Genomic DNA, 21695 nt, shown 5'->3' with positions numbered 1-21695 from the left:
CATGCAAGACACTGACCACTGGTGCACAAAGCTAGGGCCCTGAAAGGAAGTCTTTAACCCTAGACGTCAGTTCGCAGAACGGGGAGGATGGGTGGGGCAGCAAGAAATCTATAACTAACATATGTTTCTTACAGATATATCATTACTGAAGGTAAGTAACTTGTTCATCTGAAAGAAAAAGTTATAGATTCCTTACTTTTAGAATTGATACTCCAGCAATACCAACCCCAGAGGTGGGTCTGCGAACTAAGTTCACACCAGGAAGTCCTGGAGAACAGAACGGCCAAAGAAGCCGGCTGTCCAGGCAGTAACGCCTAGGGAACGTGTGCAGGAATGCCCACGTAGCTGCCTGACAGATGTCATTAAGGGGGACTCCACGTCCCAAAGCAGTGGTAGCTGCTGTTGCCCTGGTGGAATGGGCTTACAACCCCACTGAAGGCTCCTTCTTTGTCAAGGAATAACAAGCTTTAATGCACAAAACAACTCATCTAGAAATGCTCCGTTTGTGCATTGCTCAACCTTTTTTGGCACCCACGTGGCCAACAAAGAGCTGGTCATCCACCCGGAATTATTTTGTGCGATTCAAGTAAAAGGAAAGCGCACGCTTTGGATCCAGACAATGGAGCCTCTCTTCTTCTTTGGAAGTATGCGGAGGTGGAAAGAAGGTAGGCAAAGTGATGGTCTGTCCAATATGGAAAGGAGTAACCACTTTGGGACGGAAGGAAGGACGGACGAGTTTGAAGGACAACCTTGTCCGGATGAACAGTCAGAAAAGGAGGCTTAGAAGAAAGTGCTTGGAGTTCACTCACCCTGCGCGTAGAGGTGATGGCCACCAGAAAATCAATTTTTAAAGTTAGAAGCCTGAGAGGACAGTTATGTAGCAGCTCAAAAGGAGCACACATAAGATATGTAAGAGCCAAGTTCAAGTCCCACTGGGGCATTACGAAGGGAACAGGAGGAAAAAAAGATGAGTAATGCCTTTAAGGAAGCAATTTACAACAGGAGACTTGAAAAGAGAAGGCTGATCAGGAAGTCTAAGAAAGGCTGAAATGGCCGAGAGGTAGTTCTTTAGAGTGCCCAGAGAAGAGCCCTCCTAGGCCAAAGAAAGGAGGAACAAGAGGACCTCAGAAAGAGGGGCGGAAAGGGGATCCACAGCCTTTGCTGTGCACCATGCCACAAATTTGTTCCATCTGCAGGCATATACAGTCTTAGTGGAGGGACACCTGGCTGCCAAGATAACATCACAGTCTTCAGGAGGCAGGTCAATTGACGTCAACTGCCGCTGGTCAATCTCCACGTAAGGTGGTGGAGGCTGGACAGGTTTGGGTGGAGGACCGTCCCCTGCTGCTGCGACAAAAGATCCTCCCGAAGAGGCAGTCGGATCGGAGGATCGATGACCATGTGTAACAGCTCGGGATACCAGACTCCTTGTGCCCAATCCAGAGCCACAAAAATGACTTCTGCCCGGTCACGCCTGATCTTCAGCAGTCTGGGCAAAAGTAGTATAGGTGAAAAAGCGTATAGAAGACCGCAACTCAACTCGCGCCGAAAAGCGCTGCCTAGCGAGTGCCGCCTTGGAAATTCCAACGCGCAGAATTGCTGACATTGCACGTTCTCTTTGGTGGCGACTAGATCTAACCAAGGCTCTCCCCAATGTTGAAAGAGTCCTTGCACCACCTCCGAGTGAAGACGCCATTCGTGATCCATCATGCACCTGCGGCTGAGTTTGTCTACCCTGGCGTTCAGCAAACCAGCCAGGTGTTGAACCACCAGGGATATGCCCTGATGTTCCAGCCATGTCCAGAGGCGGAGGGCCTCCTGACAAGGTCGACAACCCCACTCCGCCTTGTTTGTTGCAGTACCACATGGCAGTGGTGTTGCCCGTGAACACCTGCACTACTCTTCCCAGGACAAAGGAAAGGAATGCTTTGAGTGCAAGACGAAGCGCCTGAAGCTCCAGAAGGTTGATGTGGAGCCTGGGCTCTGTCGGAGACCAGGGGCCTCTGATCTCTGCCTCCCCCATGTGGCCAACCCATCTCAGAATTGATGCATCGGTCTTAACAGACTTCTGGTTGGGGATGGGAGAGGGATCTTCCGTCGACCCAATCCTGGTTCGTTAGCCCCACTGCAATTGGTGTGCAGTGCCCTCCGAGTTCAGGGAGCGATCGGACAGGTTCCCTTGATGTTGTGCTCACTGGAACTTCAGGTCCCACTGCAGAGCCCGCATATGCCATCTGGCATGGTCCACCAGCACGATGCAGGAGGCCATCAGGCCCAGTAGCCTGAGGGTCACCCTGACCGAATCCCTGGATAGAGGCTGAAAGATCGGAATCGCAAAAAAATTCCGGATCCAGTCTGACACCTGGGGATATTCTAAGGTAAGGAATCTAATACTAACCTGTTTCTTTCAGATACTGCATTCAGAACGGCTCTGATGAAGAGGAGCTTCTGAGAGGGAGTCAGGTGTGACTTCGGCACACTGATTGAGAACCCTAGCAAATTTAAGAGGTCGGCCGTAGTCTGGAGGTGGGCGACGACTGTCTGGGGCAAGCCTGTCTTCAACAGCAAGTCGTAGAGATAGAGGAAGACTGGAATCCCTGATCTGCGCAGATGAGCTGCGACCACCGCCATCACTTTCATGAACACACGAGGGGCGCTGGTAAGGCCTAGGGGAAACACGGTAAACTGAAAGTGCTTGTGGCCCACCCTGAACTGCAGCCGGACGAGGATGTGAAAGTAAGTGTCCTGCAAGTCCAACCAGCCAACCAGTCTCCAGGGTCGAGGGCAGAAAGGACCTGAACAAGCATCAATATTTTAAACTTCGCCTTCCGGAGGAAGCGGTTGACGTTCCTGAGATCCAAGATAGGAGGCGGGCCTTTGTCCTTCTTGGGCACCAGAAAGTAGTGGGAATAGCAACCACGACCTACTTCTGGGACAGGAACTCGCTTGATGGCTCCCTTGGCCAAGAGTGCCCAAACTTCCTGTTGGAGAAGGGCCAGATGATCCTCCCACATGCGACGGTACTGCGGTGGAATGGCAGGAGAGGTAGTCACGAAGAATAAGGAGTAGCCCCTTCTGACTATTTGCAAAACCCACCTGTCCGACGTGATGGTGCGCCAGTTGGGGAGGCGACGGTGAATCCTGCCGCCCACTGGTGTTGGGTGGCCCTGAAAGGTCAGACTAGGAGGGTTTGGAGGCTGCTGCAGAGGAGGCTGTGGTGGACTAGCCTGCCCGCTGGCCCCCAGAACCACGGCGGTGGTTCCCACGTCCCTGGCAGCGCAGAAGCTGAAAAACTTGCGCTGCCCTGTGGCTCTGGGTGGGACGCGGCGGGGCATCCATTCCCTAGCCTCAAAAGGCAGACTGCGCAGGGTGGGTGGTGGAGAGGCCCAAGGACCTGGCCGTAGCCAGAGTCTTCTTAAAGCGCTCTAGCGTGTTGTCTGCCTTGTCGCCGAATAGGCGATGGCCATCAAAGGACATGCCCAAAAGAGTGGATTGGACATCCCCTGAAAAAACAGTCGACCTCAGACAGGCGTAGTGTGGAAGGGCTACTGACATGGAAATACTCCTGCCTAGTGAGTCGGCGGTATCCAGCCCACAGCGGATGGCAAACTTGGCTGCGTCTCTCCCTTCGGCAACAGCACGGGAGAGTATGGCCCGGGCCTCCTTCGGGCACTGGGGCATCACTTGCGCTACCGTATCTCACAAGGAGTGGGTATAACGGCTCAACAGACATGCAGTGTTTACCGACTGCAGTCCCAAGCTGGAGGAAGAAAACATCTTCCCAAGATGGTCCAGCTTTTTGGATTCTCTATCAGGTGGTACGTCAGGGAATGAGACTTTGGAGGTAGAGGCTTGGACCACCAAGTTCTCAGGGGTAGGGATGATAACAAGGACGGTGTCGTCGGGTAATCATCCTATCCACAGGAGCCCCTGTGCTGTGCCTGGAGCAGGTGCCCAAAAGGAGGTCAGTGAGGGCTTCCTTAAACGGGAGTAGGGGCTCAGAAGAGCTCACTGCTGGTTGAAGCACCTCTGTCAAGAGGTTTGTCCTGACAGCCACCAAATTTTGACCTTCACGTTCTTGAATAAACAATACCTTGGATTCTTTTTGGTTACATACTTGACATTTTGGTGGACCTACTGAGTTCACTTGATATTTTCAAATATATATACACCTAGTCACTAGTGAGCACTATGTGGTCAGCCAATCTAGTGGGCACCTATTTGGTTAAAAATACAAACAGTTGACGTGTTTCGAACCCTTATGACATGAATGTCGTGTTGTCCTCAGGACGTAGAACTTCAAGCTAAAAAAACTAAAATTTGACTGTCAGAAACATTCACACATTTCAATTCATACTTCTTATACTCAAAAAAACATTCTTATTTTCACTATTGTAGGTCAGCACGACTGTAAGAGCGGCACCCCTCTTGTAGGTTCCTTGGGCTACATGGCCACCTATACCATGAAAAGTGTGGTACTGCTGGGGGTTCCTTCCCACTCGGGGATCACCAGTACTACTCTTCCCTCTCCCTAGGAGAAGAGTGGGGGCTCGGTTGAGGTTTCCCCATTATGCCCTCCAAAGGTTACACAATATTTGCCCAATCCTAGGGCCCAAATGCAGCTGGTAGGCGGGGGGGGGGGGGGGGGGGGGGGGGGGGGGAGGGGGGGGGGAGGGGGAGGAGGGGTTTGGGGACCAACCATGTACCTCTCTTGCGGCTGCTAAAGAATGTCCCCGGCGCCCAGCATCACAAGCAAGGGGGCGGGGGTGCAGTTCACCCGGTCTACTTCAATGAAGAATGCCCTCGGTGCTGCAGCCCGCCGGAGCCCTCCAGGGCCTCGGGGACGGCTAGGAGGATGGTGCACATAGGCAGCTTCACATTGGGTACCCTGGTGACACGCTGCCGGGTGCATAGGACATGTCCGCTGTGTTCAATGCAGCAACCCTTGCCTTTGCCTACAACAGATGACGGCCACGCACTAAGCACTCCGGTCAGGCCCCCTCCTAGACCACGAGGCACAGAGCAAAAGTCTCACTTGAGCCAGGGCCTCCACCCTGGCGCGTTGGCCCGCAGGTGCAGAACATGGTGCGAAGTCTTCATCGAGTCCTCTCCTGTTGGTCCCGCCCCTCTGTGACGGGGTTTTGCCGGGCAACCCAGAGGACTTTCAGAGCTGGGAATCCTTGCTCTCCTTTTTTTTTTTTTTTTTTAGCAGTCCGGGCAGAGTAGCAGCGCCCCCGCTGCGCCAAAACCAATCATGGTGGGTCCAGAGAGGTAGAGCGCTTATGTGGCGGTATCTCTCCCCTTCCATGAATCAACTGCCACACTGAGGAAATGCAGCCCAAGCACTGCACAGCAACCCAAAGCACCCTTCCCGTACTTCAGGGCAGAGGGCCAGAATTTACACCGCTCACCCTGCGCTGCTTTTTAAAGATAGGATGTTAATAACACAGTGCTAACCATGCACTGTTACCTCTCCGCCAGGGTAACCCATCAGGCCCTAAGAGATCACCGATGCAGAAGTCAGGGCCCAGGCAGGCCAGCACGCAGGGTTCCCTAGCAGAGGGGCAGGTAGTCCCAGATCACAGTACCTCCTGGCACACAGCAGTCTTCTTCTTCAGTTCAACAAACATGGGGTCGCAGCCAAAGTACTTATAGTACACATGTCTTTGTTCTGCCTTGGCACAGGGCTCTGAGCCCAGTCCAAACCAGTTCTGAGGGCAGTTAAAAAAATACATTTACCAGTGCACAACACCCCCCATTCCCAGTGTAAGCCTTGGCTCCAGACACCACAGGGGGCGGAGCCAGCATTGCAGAAGCCAGGCACAGCCATATTCCGGTGCAGGTGCTACTCCTCCCACCACTCCAAATGCAGACCAGGCCTATTCAGTCTAGCGCAGAATCACCTAGGCAGGGTAGGACACACCTCAAACCCCTCTCCCACCCCCCCCCACCCCTTCCCTCCCTCCCAGGGACGGACTGGAGTGAATGCGCATTCCCTCTCCCCTGTCAGTCAGAACCAGACGGTCAATACACATTAGGCATGCACAAAGACACATAGCACACAGAAAAGCCCACTTCTGAAAGTGTCATTTCAAAATAGTAAGAAAAATAAAATAAAATTAAAAAAAATCGGCTTTAACCTGTCAGGATTTACCACTACTATTCCAAACATACCACACATGGTTACGCTACCCCTTGCATGTCAAGAATTACCACTGAAGCACATATCAGGGAATTCCAATGCATCACTATGAGAGGGCAGCCTCACAGCAGTGAGAAACCAAATTAGCTGTTTGTCACTACCAAGACATGCCACAAAGTTAAGGAACAAGATCTACCTTTTACCTACACCGTACCCTGACCCTAGAGCTACCTTAGGGGTGACTGACATGTAGTAAAAGGAGAGTTGTAGACCTGGCAACCACTTTATATGCCACGTCACAGCAGCAGTAAACTGCACGCACAGGCCCTGCAGTGGCAGAGTTCTAAGACAGGTTTGAAAGGCTACTTAGGTGGGCAGTGCAAGCACCGCTGCAAGCCCACCAGTAGCATTTTATTTACTGGCCCTGGGTATAGGGAATACCACTGTAGAAGGGACTGACAGGTAAAAGAAATGTGCCAAATAGGTGACCACCAATCTTACCAAGTTTATAATAGCAACACATGCACTTTAGCACTGATCAGCAGTGATAAAGTGCCCAGAGTCATAAAACCACAGATCGGTCAGAAAAAATACAAGAGGAAGGCAAACAATTCTGAGATGACACTGCAAAAAGGGACAAGTCCAACATCTAGACTGCCAATCACAGCTACACTTCGCTGTACCAGGCAGAGTGGTGTTTCCCATTATTTGTATATTAATTGTGGTAGTGTCTATACAGGGTGCTGTCTCACTTCAAAGACTGCAGTGGTACTGAATGGATAAAATGGATTCTTGCACCATAGACAGGATATTTGGCTTTGATGGACATTGCTGTGTTGCATGGCGAAATAAAGTCTTACTCAGACGCACAGATTTACCTTGCTTGTATAAGTAAGTGCAAATGTCAATACTCATTTTACAGAAACAAACTTTCCATTGTAGTGAAGGTTGGATTTTATTTAGTAATCAACATTACACAGAACACATTAACTCTCTGCTACACAGCGCTCACACCTATCCAAAGCTATTGCATCATGCTTTGGTGGTCCGTAGGCTCTTCCCCATCAGTAGGAACAGAGAGGCACATGTCCACTTGAAACAGGCAAGCCGACTAACAACCCTGTAGAAATCTTTGGATTCAGACATTTGGGGAAATTCTGTTCTCCTTGAGCATGACCTGTCTTCTACCACAGTCCCATTTCTAGCCCTCATATGCAGAGTAAAATAACCACAATAGTCAACCACAAAATGTGGCTGATTGAAGACGCATTTAAATAATTTCAGTCAAATTTAATACATGTCTTAAAATTAGAACATGAGACGACTACCCTGAAACACTGCTGGAAGGCACTGGGGTTAGGGGCATGGGGAGGGGAGGGGTCAACAAACCATGGTTCAACGTTCTATGTCATAACTTTGGCAGGTTTTATTAAGCTGCAGTGCTACAAATCTAGAGGAGAGTTCTCTTCTAGGAAAGGCCTTAAAAAGCCTGTCAAGTCACAGCAATACAACACACAGCCTAGTATTGCAGCAGAAAAACTTACGTTTGACTACTGGCAGTGAAACAAACTGCACACTTTGAAAACTCAGAATAGACAGAAAAGATGTTATGCGTGTGAACTACAGAAAATGTATATAGAAGGGACGTCATTACTATGAAGCATGGATTTTCGACCAATTATAGTACTAAAATAAATAATTTATTTTACAGGTTATATTAAAAAATAATACATAGAGGTTAATGTGTATTATGGCCTTGCAGTGCCAATTTGCCATTCTCATTTACACACAGCTAAGCCTTGTTAATCATCCCGAACCATGGAATGGCACTATAGGACCATGCGCACCGTGTCCTGGTACTCCTCAGGAACATCACTTCACCGACTTATTAAGAAAAGTGATACTTGATTCTTTCTATTAAATAGGTCTTACGAGCACGTGCCACTATGCACTTTTGCCTCACAAGAGTCTTTTGTATGTAAAAAAATTAAAACACTTTGTGACCGATAATGATCTTTTTTATGTTCCATGAGTTTTTGGAGTCTTACTGCTCTTCTACACACGTATCTTCGGCTAAATTCAGGAGTTCTGCAATGACATAGTTTAGAGTTGTTTTATTGAGTCCATCTACCTTGTCTTTTCAATCAACCTGGCAGCAACATAAGAATATGTGATTTTGAAGTCATTAGTTTCGAAAACCAATTCCGGAATATCTCCATTCTTAAAAAAAGTATACAGATGACATGAGGCGGAGTGCAAGGCACATTTAGTGAGGTACAGCTGTCTGAGTTATGTGAACACACTCAACCCCAGGGAAGTTTGACTTTTAAACACTCAGTGTACAATAAAAAAAAGATTTGGTGACTTTGGAGCGAGCGATCAACAAGAGGTAAACTTATACTGTCATGATGCTCCTAGACCTGCCCACGATTCAGAAATCAAGGTTCAAAGGCAGCCGCACCTCTTTCCAGATCCACGGCAATGAGAGAAGTGCGCATCATGCAGAGAACAATGGTCAGTGACAAATGACAGGCCTTTCCACTGTATTATTTACTTTGTGTTTGTCATCCGAGTAAGTGTAGATCCCATAGTAATAACATTAATTACACACCAACTAACAATACGAAGAGCTGGTCGAATAAATGTGCCCAACACATTTGCCCCTTGTTTTTGCCCCCAGTAATTCAATTGATTTGTACACCTGCAGGCAGTGAAGCACTATCAGTTTCCGTTGAGGGGGCCAGGCATTCCATGCGCTTGGCAAGGCTACATTGATCTTTGGGGAGAGAAAACAATATGATTTGATGACTATTTCTACATAAACCGCTCTTTGCATACAAATGATCTACAAGCACGTTATATGCAGGGATAGTTTACTGTGCAGAACTGAAGGTAGCAACCATCTTCAATTATAAGGCGTTTAAAGCAGTAATCTGGTTTGCAAGTCTATCTTTCCCTAGACCCGGCTTGAAGAGTGTGAGTTTGAGAGATACAGAGGTCGCCCTCGATCCTAAACTTCCTGAATGACTGGACATATACTGGGAGTCAGGGGGACCCCCAGGTCATGTGCAGAAATTAGTTTTATATTTTGTTCCAAGTAAAAAAACACAATAAGCCACCACTAAAAAAACAGCCCTGTTCTCTTGTTTGCGCAAAAAACACACTTGTTGGCCACAGCAGTTTTCTATGGTTGGTATCTTTCATACCACTCTATGATCATTTAATCATGGTTTTTAAACCATCCCTGTCCATGTTGTGACCAAGGAAAGAAGAGCCCACATTGAGAGCCAACAAAAACTCTTGGAAGAAGGCAGGAGAGACATGCTTCACCTCGGCAAATAAAAGATGATGCTCAGCTAAGTGGACACAAAAAGGGGTTTTTTAGAAGCATATGCAGGCGCAGTGTACTTCAAAAGGGCAAACCTATTTGAGATGCTGTCAATGAAGCAGCATCCTGGGCTTGGGTGATGGGGGCAAGCATCCAACTGCACAGTGGAAGTGGGGTGTATTTCACGTGCACATCTTCATTTCTCTTTCCATTTTTTTTTAAATTGCATCAATGATTAGACCAGTTTTAGTTGACAGAATATGTAAAAACCAGAAAAACAGTACACACTCTTTATGTAGGCAACATTCGGACTGAGGATGGAGTGTTCTCATGTCCTCAACACTTGAGCCGTGATGATGGGGGGTGGGGGTTGACCGTGTCTGGGGTGCTGTCAGGTTCTGCTGTTTTTAGAGTGGGATGTCATTCTGGGCCACCTGCTTCTGCAGGGCTTCCTGATGATCCGGTCTGGGTGCTGCTGGTGCATGCTCAGCCGCGGCGCCTGGGTTACCAGGTCCTTCTATGGAAACAAGAGGGAAAAAACGGTCAATAAAAAAGCTAAAGCACAAACTCTCCATTCCCAAGCAGACACGGTCTCAAACAAAGCAATCCCCTGCTACTGTATGCCCAACTCCTTGCAAGGTACATATATACATTCATCTTGTGCTGCTAAACTCTTTCTATATAAAGAGTAATAATCAGGGAGACTCCCGTATGTGCATCTGTCAGGAACTCTCCTAACAAATTTCAGATAGGGAGGGAGCTCTATAGAGCCAAGGCCCCCTGGTATGATTTTTTAAGGAGCTTTGGAGCCCAAATGCGGAGGCCAACTGTAGAGAAGAGTATGTGCCCCCACAGGGCCACAGTAGTGAGTGAAGCAGAATTAGCAGTTGGGATAAAGGACCCAGTTTATCCTTCAGTTCACCCACCTCCTATGTTCAAGGATTAGTTTATACTGTGGATGACACTCTTCTGGGAGTGTGGCTCTTACCCTTAGGAGATCCATGCGGTTCTTGTGGGTTGAATTTGAGCTCCCCGTGGGGTCCTGCAGGCTTGCCTTGCTCCTCTACAGCATGTGACTTCCTCTGTTCCATCTGTAGGACAGCCTAAAAGGGACACCAAAAACAATGAACCTCGCTAAACAATTCTGGCATGAGATCAGTCTTCTATATTCAAAGGTTGATGTGGGTGATAGAGGCATGGGCATGGCTACACACTAACATGGCATCGCTTCTTACTACAAAAACATCACTACATGTGCTAGACTCCGTAATGACCTTAAGGAAGTAGAGAAGGTATACGGTAGGCCAACTGAAGGAAAATAATCTATCTCCTGCTGCAAAGTACAAGGGCTCTGAAGGTCAAAAACCGCTATTAAATATAGGGCATGTTTAGTAGCCTCAAACAGAATGTCCGCGAGGGACTACAAAAACAACAGTTCTCACCGGATATCAAAAGATTTTCAGATGTAAATACCCACCCAAGCTTTACTAAAATGTTGAGGCAGGAACCAGGGTCCAAACTGCACGTACTTGAAAAAATGCTTTGCTGATGCATTTCCACCAAAGCGATACCCCTGTAGTAAAAGTACTTTTTGCAGCATTTCATTTCATCTCCCATCTGTGTACTTGTTGATACGTCCAGGTCCACAAAGCCATTATCCACCCCCGGCAGGAAGTGAATGCGGTTCTAAATGGCCAGATCCAGATCTTCTGAACCAGAGCTGACAGTTGGGGTGATCTAGTGCCCCAACATTGGGATGAAGTACATCACTGTCATGTGGTCTGTCTTTACAAAGACTATCTGGCCACAAATGAACTGTAAAATGCTCAGAGTGCTAGACCAACTGCCATGAGGTCCAGGTAATTTTGTGGGAACTCTGTTGTTGTGGCATCTAGAAGCCCTGCATAGTCATAAAGTTGAGATGAGCTTCCCACATCATGAGTAAGGGATCTTTTGTGTCAGTCACCTGCAGAAGTGGGCCACGATAAGGCCTGCTCAGCAACACACGATTGCGGTTCTACCATAGAAGAGTGCATTGAGCCAGTGGCGGCTGCTACTTAATGGGGGTGGTGCAGCGGAGGTGGTGGCTAAATGGGGGAAAAAAATAGCACTTAGCTGCACACCGGCCGCTGGCTCTCGGTCCTCTTTCACTTCAACAGCAGGAAGGAAGCAGGAACCATGAAGCACCCAGGCTCCCAGTCAATCACAACGCTGCCTTACAGCAGCGTTTTGATTGGTCTGAGCACCCTGGTTCCATGCTCACAGAGGGACTGGGGGCCTGGACATGTTCTCCACCCAGGCTGTAATACAGCCTGGATGGAGAACATGCAAAGTGCGCATGACATTTTGGCCAGGCCGAGACGGCCGGCTAAACATTCATGAAAACTTAAGAGAGTGACACAACTGTTCCAGTGACGTGTATCCCTGCCCGAACAGGGTGAGACACAGATGGAAAAATAAAATGATAATAACGTTCATTATCATTTTCCTTTTGCCAATTGCTCACAGAGCAGTAGGGTGACGCTCCACTGCCTTAGTGGAGGATCTGCCCCTTCACTGAGCCCTGTGATGTACCAACAGCAGATGTCCCCAGTGACCCTTCGCTGGCGACAAATGCCTTGCTAGACACTCCTCCAAAGATGCATGCACAGCCGTGCATGCGGTACAAATGCAATGCATGAGACATCATTCTGAACAGTTTCATTACTTACCTTACTATGCAAGAACATCCTGTCTGAAAAAGATGCAGCAGGTTCTAAATTTCATCTCCCTCTCGTGGTTGGAGTAGGATTTCCCCATGACCGCGTTTAGAACAGATCCTAGAAAAACGCTGAATCTGCTGCGGCTGGAGGTGGGACTTTTAGGCACTGATGGGGAAACCCAACTGGTGGAACTAAGACACTATCGTCTGAGTGTGTGCTAGGCATTACTCCTTTGTCTGCATATGGAAGGATCTGATTTGTGTTTCTGTACAGGTGTTCAGCTATTACCACTAGCACTTTGAAATGGTAGTGTCGGCCACTTACCACAAAGGGTTGGTAGCAGTGATGCGTCAGATGTAGAGAGATGTTAAAGTAATTGTCATTGATATTGAGAGCGGCCATGTAGTCCCCCATGTGGAGCAGCAGGATGGCCTCGTGCATTGTGGTCATGTGAAAGTGCTCCAACAGGATGTACCATGTCAGTGGCCTGAGATCAAGGTTGGCAGGAGTGTTCCGTCCTTTTTAGGGATCAGGAAGTAAAGGGAATAGGCTCCTTGAATACACTGGTGAGGAGGGCACAAGGTTGATGGCTCCTTTATTGAGGAGGGCCTTTACTTCCTATTGTAGCTATTGCAGATGTTCTTGACAGAGTATGTGACAATGAAGTGGTATTATTAGTCATGTGGTGTGAAATTCAGTACTCTTGCTCGACCACCAAGAGCACCCATTTGTCTGAGATTATTCCCTCCTATTCTGGAAGAAAGAACCTCAAACTTTCCCTGGCAGGTGCTGCAGGGGGATAGAGAAGGGGTAGGAAGCGTCAGGTGAATCACTGCTTAGGACTCATCAGTTGCCTTGGCATCTATCTATTCCTGCCAATGAACTTGGGTCCTTTTGCCTTCTGAAAAGTGTACTGCTGGTGATACACCTACCTTTGGATGAAAGTGCAGACCAGGAGCCGATCCTTGCCTGCTTTTTCCACACTGCAGACATGGGTGTGGAGGTTTGGAGCTCCCTTAAGGTATTTGTAGTCGGTCTCTTTTTTAATCTTTTCTAACCTTGGATGCAGGCGACTGCCAAGGAAGAAAAGCCCAGCTGTGTGGCAGTCGTAAAAAAACAATCAGAAGCAGCTGACTGCCACTGGGAGCGAAGCTGGAGCTGACCAATGGTTTAAGAGGTGCCCTGGTCTCCCAGAGTGGACCCGGGAAAGTAATCAAGCCTGAAAGCATCATTGTGCCATTTGGCACTCCTGCGGTTTTGCACAGGACTAGTAATGTTGCTGCCATACAACTCTGTACCTGATGAGGAATCTGTCCTTGCCACAGAAACACTGTTCTCAGTCCAGAGGCAGCAACTGTCGAAGACAAGCACTTCTTTTGTCACGCCCCAGAGGGTGCATCTACCAAAGTGGAGGGCATGCCAAGCAGGCCGGTCATGCTGCTCCACCCCCAGCGACCAATGTCCTGAGGGAGACCTTAACTTTGGTCCTCATCACTGGAGCAGACACCGAAGGCACAGATACAACAAGCGCATCCGCCAGCGCTGCACAAGCCAGTATTCTCTGAGAAGGCAAAACAGGGCGGAAACATGAAAGACTGAACTGTTCTCATGAGAGATGTACCTCTAAGCGAACACTAACCTTTGTCGGTGTGAACTCTTTTGGAAAGACTGGTTTAAACTAATCTACAAGTTATACAATCAGGTACTCAATAGTGAACTGCACCTGTGCCTAATCTATGCCTATGCTTTTGTATAAGTCAGTGTAGACCTAAGGAGAACGTCTAGAATGGGAGGAGTGGAATGCTTCACTAGGAATCGTAGACAAGATTGTAAACCTGAAGCAGACCTCCAATCGAACGGCGTAGCATTTTGTTTTACTCCGATATTAAACTACTTTCTTTTTACTAAGATAACCACAAGGCTGAACAGAAAGTTATTTTGCCTGTTGTTTGACTGTTCTGTGTTCTTACTCCCACACTATTTACCGCGGAAGCCTTTCAACCAGTGTGCAAGAGAGAGCAGTCAACTGTGGAGATTGTCTACTTGACCTAATTGCAGAGCCACAAACAGATCCCAAGACACCAGTCGAAAACGACCTCCACAGATGTGCCTCAGAGCTTCTATGGCCAGTGTACTCCCTTAAAGGAGTCTATCAGCATCAGACACAGAGGTGTGGAACGTACAGGGGGAGTGACGATTAAGCTCCAGTGCTGCAAAGTTCTTAAAATGAAAGTGTTTAAATTAAGGTTCCCATTCCTGCTCACCTGGGTAGTCAAATCCCAACCAGTGGGGAAGGACAGAGTTGGACGACAAAGTACTATATGGAATACTAGATAGGGAAAGGCAATTAAAAGAATTACCCCTTGATGGGATATGAATGGCCCACTGTAATTAAAAAAAACAGTTTGTCAATAGATTCTAACAGATCAGTCCCCTTTAAGACTCTAACTTAAAAAAAACTTTGTAGGATAAAAGAGATTGAACTTGACGTACCAGGAAAATGCCAATCGCAGGAGCCAGAAATTAATGTGATACACAAGGGGCCTAAGCGCACAGAAATATTTTCCTAATCTAAGATTGTGGGGACTTAAGTGATCAAGAGTGCCAAACAGAGAATACTACAGTTTTATAAATGCACTTAACCTAGGGTTTTGGTGGGTACTGGTCCTGAAGGTTGTGGGCAAGGATAAAGGGAGGGTACGGAATTTCAATCAGCACATCAATCTCCCTCACCTGCTGGTACTCCTTCTTCTGAGCATCTAGCTCCAACTGGCGCTGCTGTAACTGCTCATGGTCTTGTCGCAGCTGCTCTGCTTTCTGATTGATAGCTTTTTCCTGTGCATCAAGTTCTGACTCAAATCTGCGAAGTTCCTCTTCTGTGTAAATCGGTTGTTCCTCCACAGTCTGAAAGGATAAAATGTAGGACATGGATGCACCACAAAGAACGCTGCTCAGTACATACCAACGACAAGCACTTCCTTTCAATAATACTCTGTGCAGTACAATGCCCAGATAAGAGGTCACCTGGATGTTAGAGGTGACAGGAAAGAAGTAGGCTGTGAATGAGGATGCACAAGTGCAAGACTTCCAGACTAGGCTGCGATTATAGCAACACAAATTAGAGGAGAAGCCGTTTGTCAGTCCTTAGTCGTGTAAATTATGCAGATGTGGAGTATAAAATGCTACATTATGTGGTTGGCATATGGAGAGGAATACAGATTCAGGGACCTTAGAGCAGGCAATGATTCAATGGGTTTTCTGATAATTGCACATTTTTACCTTTTCCCTTCTAAAGGAGAGGAATTTTACAGTCACCTGGGCAAGAATGTGTGATATCCCGAAGCCATTGGATTGATAGCAAAGCCATATTCCATCTGGCCAACAGATATCACATTCTACAGAGGCCACATCAGGATCTGCATTTCTCCATCCTGTCCTCTGAGGAACGTGCCGTTAAAGGTAACCTCTTATTAAAGAAGCAAGGTTGGATTTCTCAGAAATACTGAGAAAAACAAGGTCACTTGCTTAGTGCAGTTCTTTCCTCAGAGCAAAAAGATCTGCTTCATTGTACTGAAACATTATCATAGCAGCAAGGCCTTCAACACTATGTTCTGCCATCATAGGAGCAAGGTGGCTGGTCCCTCTTCTAAGCTAATCTCAAAGCAGAAAATTCTCCCTCTAGGCTCATCCTTCTACGAAGCAGCCAGCAAACATTTGAATGGTTTTATGCACACTGTATGCTGTATTGTTATATATATATATATATATATATATATATATATATATATGAGGTATGTCAAGCTCCTTTGTCCACAAGCGCTGCAGTCTGCCACACAAACGAACTGGAACCAACGAGACCCAAAATGCGGTGCAAAGTTATTTTATTGTTTTAAACCCAGCACCAGTCCGCCACGACGCGTTTCGGCTAAAACGTAGCCTTGTTCACATGACAACGTCACGAGGGCTGGCCACCCTTTTAAAGTGCATAATAGCCATCACATGATACAAAAATAGTAGAGTTACTATGATGTTATAAGTTAACTCGCACATGTCTTTCAAAATTGCAGCATGAATGCTGTTGATTTGCACACTATTGCACATAACAAAATAATGTCAATTGATATCTGTACAACTGGTTGCAAAATACAAACTACCACCACACATTGATAATTCCTATGGATTCCCTATTACCAAAATTTCATTTTAACACATCAAATCACAATGGTTACTCAATAATTGATAAAAGCTCAAAAGGACATATAAAAGTTAAAAACATAAATATTAACATTTAAAACCATGTCCTGATGGTGGAACTCACTCCTAGGTTTATATGTAGTTGACCATATTGGTAACTAAATCCATGTGTAGCGTATGCAGTACAGTTGACTAATGTGCAAATAGCAAAGTTTGTGCAAAATATATCTAAATTGATATATATACAGATGGCTGAAAAAAAGTGCTACCATAAAGTGAAAATTAGTGATAATCCATACAATGTGATTAAAATCAGTTACATAATGATATGGAGAGGCGTCCAGGGTACATGATAAAGTTTTAGGTCAAATACAGCTACAGAAAGGCAATGTAATCCTAAGTTACATATAACAGTGGACAGAATTCATTATAGATAGGTGTGGCAGTCCTCCCTAGTGTTCAGGCCCTGTGGTACCTTGGTATCTAGAAGAATAATGTAGCGCGTTTCTAATTTCCGCAACAGGGACTCTCTATCACCTCCTCTCCTCTGGGGAGGAACACAATCTATCACAAAATAAGACAAGAGGGAAGCTTCTTTGCCATGGCACTTATCAAAGTGCCGGGCAACTGGATATGAGGTGTCAACGTTACAAATTGCTCGTAAATGTTGGAGAATGCGCTTGTGGACCTGAGGCCTCGTACTGCCCACGTATCTCAGCCCACAAGGGCACTCCAAAACATAAACTGCAAACTCTGTCTTGCAGTTGAGCTTGTGTTTAATCTTGATTGGTAATGGCGACAATGGTGTTTTCACTTCAGTTTTGCTAACGCCATTCTTACAAGCCTTACAACTCGAACACCTCAAAAAGCCCTTACTCTCGTTAAGCCAAGTTCCCATCACCACCTCAGGACTGCTAGACACCAAGCTATCCTTCATTGACCTAGCTTTGCGGTATGCTATACTGGGGAATTTTGGAATAACTGGACCCAAAATAGGATCCTCAGACAGTAAGGACCAATTCTCCTTGATGATTTTGTAGATGCTATTATGCTGGTTACTATAACCCATAATCATCCTTGTTACCCCTTGTGAGTCCTTAACCTGTGCTTTTGAATTAGTCCCTCCTGAGCCCAGGAGTGACAATCTGTCCGTTCTGTTGGCCTTAAGAATTGCCACATCAATGGCCTCTGATTTGTAGCCTCTAAGAAGGAAACGAGATTTACAGTGGAGTTGTGCCAGCCGGCACTCTTCCTCACTGCTGCAGATCCTCCTGACACGGAGCATCTCCCCATAGGGTATGCTCCGTATCAGGTGTGCCGGATGATGACTCCCAGCATGCAGCAATGTGTTACCCGCAGTGGGCTTTCGATGCAATCTAGTTTGAAGGCTGCCTGCCTGGACGTAAATCTCAACATCAAGGAACACTATAGAGGTTGCACTGATATTGCTGGTAAAACGGATGTTAAGATCATTATCATTCAGTTTCTCAATGAAATCAATCACCTCCGTCTCAGTGCCCTCCCAAATAAAAATCAAATCATCAATATACCTTGACCACAGTTTGACCTTGGTGGTCATAATGGCCAAATGTTCTTGCCACAGGACCTGCTCCTCCCAGTACCCCATGTGCAAACAGGCGTAACTGGGAGAGAAGCAGGCCCCCATGGCCACTCCCCTGGTCTGAAGAAAAAGCTGTTTGGCAAACAAAAACATATTGTTCTCTAAGCAGATTGCAATCATGTCTATCAGCATTTTAGAATGATCTTGGAAACAGGTTGGTCTTTTCCCAAGAAAATGCTGTACTGCTCTCATACCATCTTGATGAAATATACTGGTATACAAAGAGGTGACATCCATAGATACCAATATATAGTTCGTATTCCATTGGAACTTTGCTAGTTTCCTTAATAAGTCACTAGTGTCCAAAATAAAAGATGGCAGGTTTCTCACAAAATCTTGCAAAAAGAAATCAATGTATTTGCTCATGTTCTCCAACAGGCTATTGCAAGCCGAAATTATGGGCCTACCTGGAGGTTGTTGATAGCACTTATGAACTTTCGGAATGAAATAAATGACTGGTGTGACCGGGAAATCATTCCTCAAGAATTTAAGTTCATCCATAGTGAGGAGGCCCTTGCTCCTCCAGGCTATCAATGTTGAATATATTGTGTTCCTCGCCTGTAGAGCATCCTGTGGCGTAATACGTTTGTAACAGTCCCTGTCATTCAGTTGTTTCAGGGCTTCTTCTAGGTACATCTTACGTGGCCATAAGACCACGTTACCCCCTTTGTCTGATTGACGTATCACCACATTTTTGTTTGCACTCAGCTTTTTGATTAATTGATGATATTCACTGTCCCTGTAGTTGAAGCGTTTCTTTCTGTGGGCATTCTTAATCTGTAGCTCCTTTAATTGTAGTGCCACTTTGTCATGAAATATATCCACATTATCTTTTATCATGAGTGGACAAAATTTCGACTTCGGTTTGAAGGGTGTTGTACATAAGGCAGTGGCAGGTTCACCCCCAAGTGTCATTGAGTTGTAAGATCCTGAGGAGGATTCCTCCTCTTGAAGCTCAAAGAGTTCTTGCGTTAGAGCTGATCCCGTAGATGTTTCAACATTCCTAATTGCAGGGGTGCCAAGGCTAAGGTCTACAGGTTGATCACTGCTATTTGCCCCACTCTCAGTTATTTTGTGCGCATTATGGTATTTCCTCAACTTGAGTTTGCGCACGAATTTAAACACATCGATCTTCGTGGTCGTATAATCAAAGTCTCCCCTTGGACTGTACGTTAAGCCTAACGCCAGAATGCTGGTTTCTTATATATATTAATATACATTAATATATATATTACCTACTGGCGGTCGCCAGTAGGTATATATAGTTAGGATTTTTTCTCTATGGGATTTTTGAAAATTCTATGTCTAATAACTTTGGCGTTTGTGGACGGAATTGGCTGAAATTTTCAGGAAAATGGCACATTTTGTTTCTGAGCAGCCCCTGAAAATTGGGGGGGTTTCGTCCAGGGGGGGGTCGAGAAAAAAGGGGGGTCCCAAAACGTGTTTTTAACATTGAGTTTTCCATAGGGCGGTTGGCCTCACTTTTAGCCCGAACGGCTGAATGGATTTGCACGAAACTTGGCAAAATTGTAGGGACTGGTAGCCCGATGTGCCTTTTGTAGGTCTCAATATATGTGCTCCAGTGGATTTTGAGAAATTAACGTTTAAAAAAAGATATATATCTGTAACAGCGGACCGGGCAGCGCTCCAGTTCGCGTACTTTGCGCGCAACGGAGCTTTGTGAAGCGAAGCTGATTGGTTCTCCGGCGTCTGTAAACATTCCAAACAGTCCGTAGCGGCCGCCATCTTGTCTCTCGGTAGGATCGAGAGACAAGAGGAGGCCAAAGCGAAGGGGCAAATGACCATAAGGGGGCATAGTAGATCCTCCCTGACCTCTTAGGTTTGATGTACCATTTTGCCAAGTTTGGTGTAATTCCGTTCAGCCATTCAGGCTGTAGACGTATCTAAATGTCAATAATCGAACGGCTGAATGGATTTGCACGAAACTTGGCAAAATATTAGGGACTGGTAGCCCGATGTGCCTTTGCTAGGTCTCAATATATGTGCTCCAGTGGATTTTGAGAAATTAACGTTCAGAAAAAGATATATATCTGTAACAGCGCTCCGCTTCGCGTACTTTTCGCGTTACGGAGCTTTGCGAAGCTGATTGGTTCTCCGGCGTCTGTCAACATTACAAACAGTCCGTGGCGGCCGCCATCTTGTCTCTCGGTAGGATCGAGAGACAAGAGGAGGCCAAAGCGAAGGGGCAAATGACCATAAGGGGGCATAGTAGATCCTTTCTGACCTCTTAGGTTTGATGTACCATTTTGCCAAGTTTGGTGTAATTCCGTTCAGCCATTCAGGCTGTAGACGTATGTAAATGTCCTATGGAAAATTGCATGGGGAAAACACATTTGAAAGTGTTGAAATTTAGAACCAATTAAAATGTTACTTTGGTTTTGTATTTGGGTGTGATGAAAGTTAATTGGTTATGTATATATCTCAAATGAGAGGAAACCACAGCCATTTTGTGATACTACTGTCTGAGGTACATTTGTGAGGAATTTTTGGTGGTGAATTTCTGGTGTTTGATTTACACAGTACTAACACTTCTCCTACTTTTAAAAAGGTGAGTTGTTAATTTGTAAGGGGAACTATGTTGTACACTTTAAGATAATTTGAAAAATGTTTTCTGTTATTTATTTGCAGTCCTTCTGTTATACTAAATACTTGATAAAGTTAGTTTTATATTATGTATTACTAAAAACGATAAATGAGTGATTATTTTTTTCTGCAATTTACAGCAAGCAATTTCAAAATAAAATGGCTCACAATGAAGAGACAGTGGCAATTTCTTTTGAATTGTCCACTACATGGATTGAAATTGAGAGCACCAATAATGAAATATTGTCACAAGGAGGAGATGACTTGAATGATTTCATTAGATTGATTGAAATTGACAGCACCAATAATGAAATATTGTCACAAGGAGGAGATGACTTGAATGATTCCACTACATTGATTGAAATTGAGAGCACCAATAATGAAATATTGTCACAAGGAGGAGATGACTTGAATGATTTCATTAGATTGATTGAAATTGACAGCACCAATAATGAAATATTGTCACAAGGAGGAGATGACTTGAATGATTCCACTACATTGATTGAAATTGACAGCACCAATAATGAAATATTGTCACAAGGAGGAGATGACTTGAATGATTTTTTTGATCAATCTGTTGATGGCGAATTTATCGAATGTTTGGAGACCATAGAGTTACAAGAATCATCATTGCAGACTTTTAATGAGGAGATTCCAGATGAGATGATTGAAGAGGAAATTGCTGATGAGGACATGTTACTAGTTCTTTCAAATTTAGAAAATTCTGAAGAATAAATTTATATTTAGAAATCAAAAATTGTTTGAGACATTCATTTTTATTTTTAATTTATGAGGTTGTAGCGAAGTGATTGTAGTATAAAATGAGACTTATAGTATAGAGTGCAACATTTTTATGTTACATGGTAAGTTTACTCATATTTACTTCCCTTCTCCCACTATATTATCTCCAATGTGTATTTGACATCTCTTCTTCATCTCCGGCCTCCTTTCTCTCACTGTGTGTCTCTGATGCATCTTATCGCTGCTATTTTGTGCAATTACAGAAGAGAGTAAAATAAAATAGTTCGGAACGTGAAAAGGGGGGCAAAGTAGAGTACCCCTCACCCCCTAGGCCTTCTCAGGCGGTCCCAAAAGGATCAGTTT

The 21695-nt window shown here is 45.7% G+C and overlaps 1 protein-coding gene across 2 annotated transcripts in view; it reads right to left on the bottom strand.

The window, feature by feature from the left end:
• Positions 1-7078: 7078 nt before the first annotated feature.
• NUCB1 (nucleobindin 1) overlaps positions 7079-21695 on the bottom strand; it is a 137393-nt gene continuing 122776 nt past the window's right edge. For both annotated transcript variants that reach the window (XM_078655132.1, XM_078655133.1), the window contains exons 11-13: positions 14906-15076; positions 10459-10573; positions 7079-9987 (exon numbers count right to left, since the gene is read on the bottom strand). In XM_078655132.1, the coding sequence (XP_078511258.1) occupies positions 9878-9987; positions 10459-10573; positions 14906-15076 (396 nt within the window). In that variant the 3' untranslated portion in view covers positions 7079-9877. The remainder of the gene's footprint in view (positions 9988-10458; positions 10574-14905; positions 15077-21695) is intronic.

The sequence above is a fragment of the Lissotriton helveticus genome, chromosome 7 (assembly GCF_964261635.1).
Source record: "Lissotriton helveticus chromosome 7, aLisHel1.1, whole genome shotgun sequence".
Taxonomy (NCBI): domain Eukaryota; kingdom Metazoa; phylum Chordata; class Amphibia; order Caudata; family Salamandridae; genus Lissotriton; species Lissotriton helveticus.
Note: the sequence above shows the minus strand (reverse complement) of the source record. Positions and strands in the feature narration are given on the sequence as shown.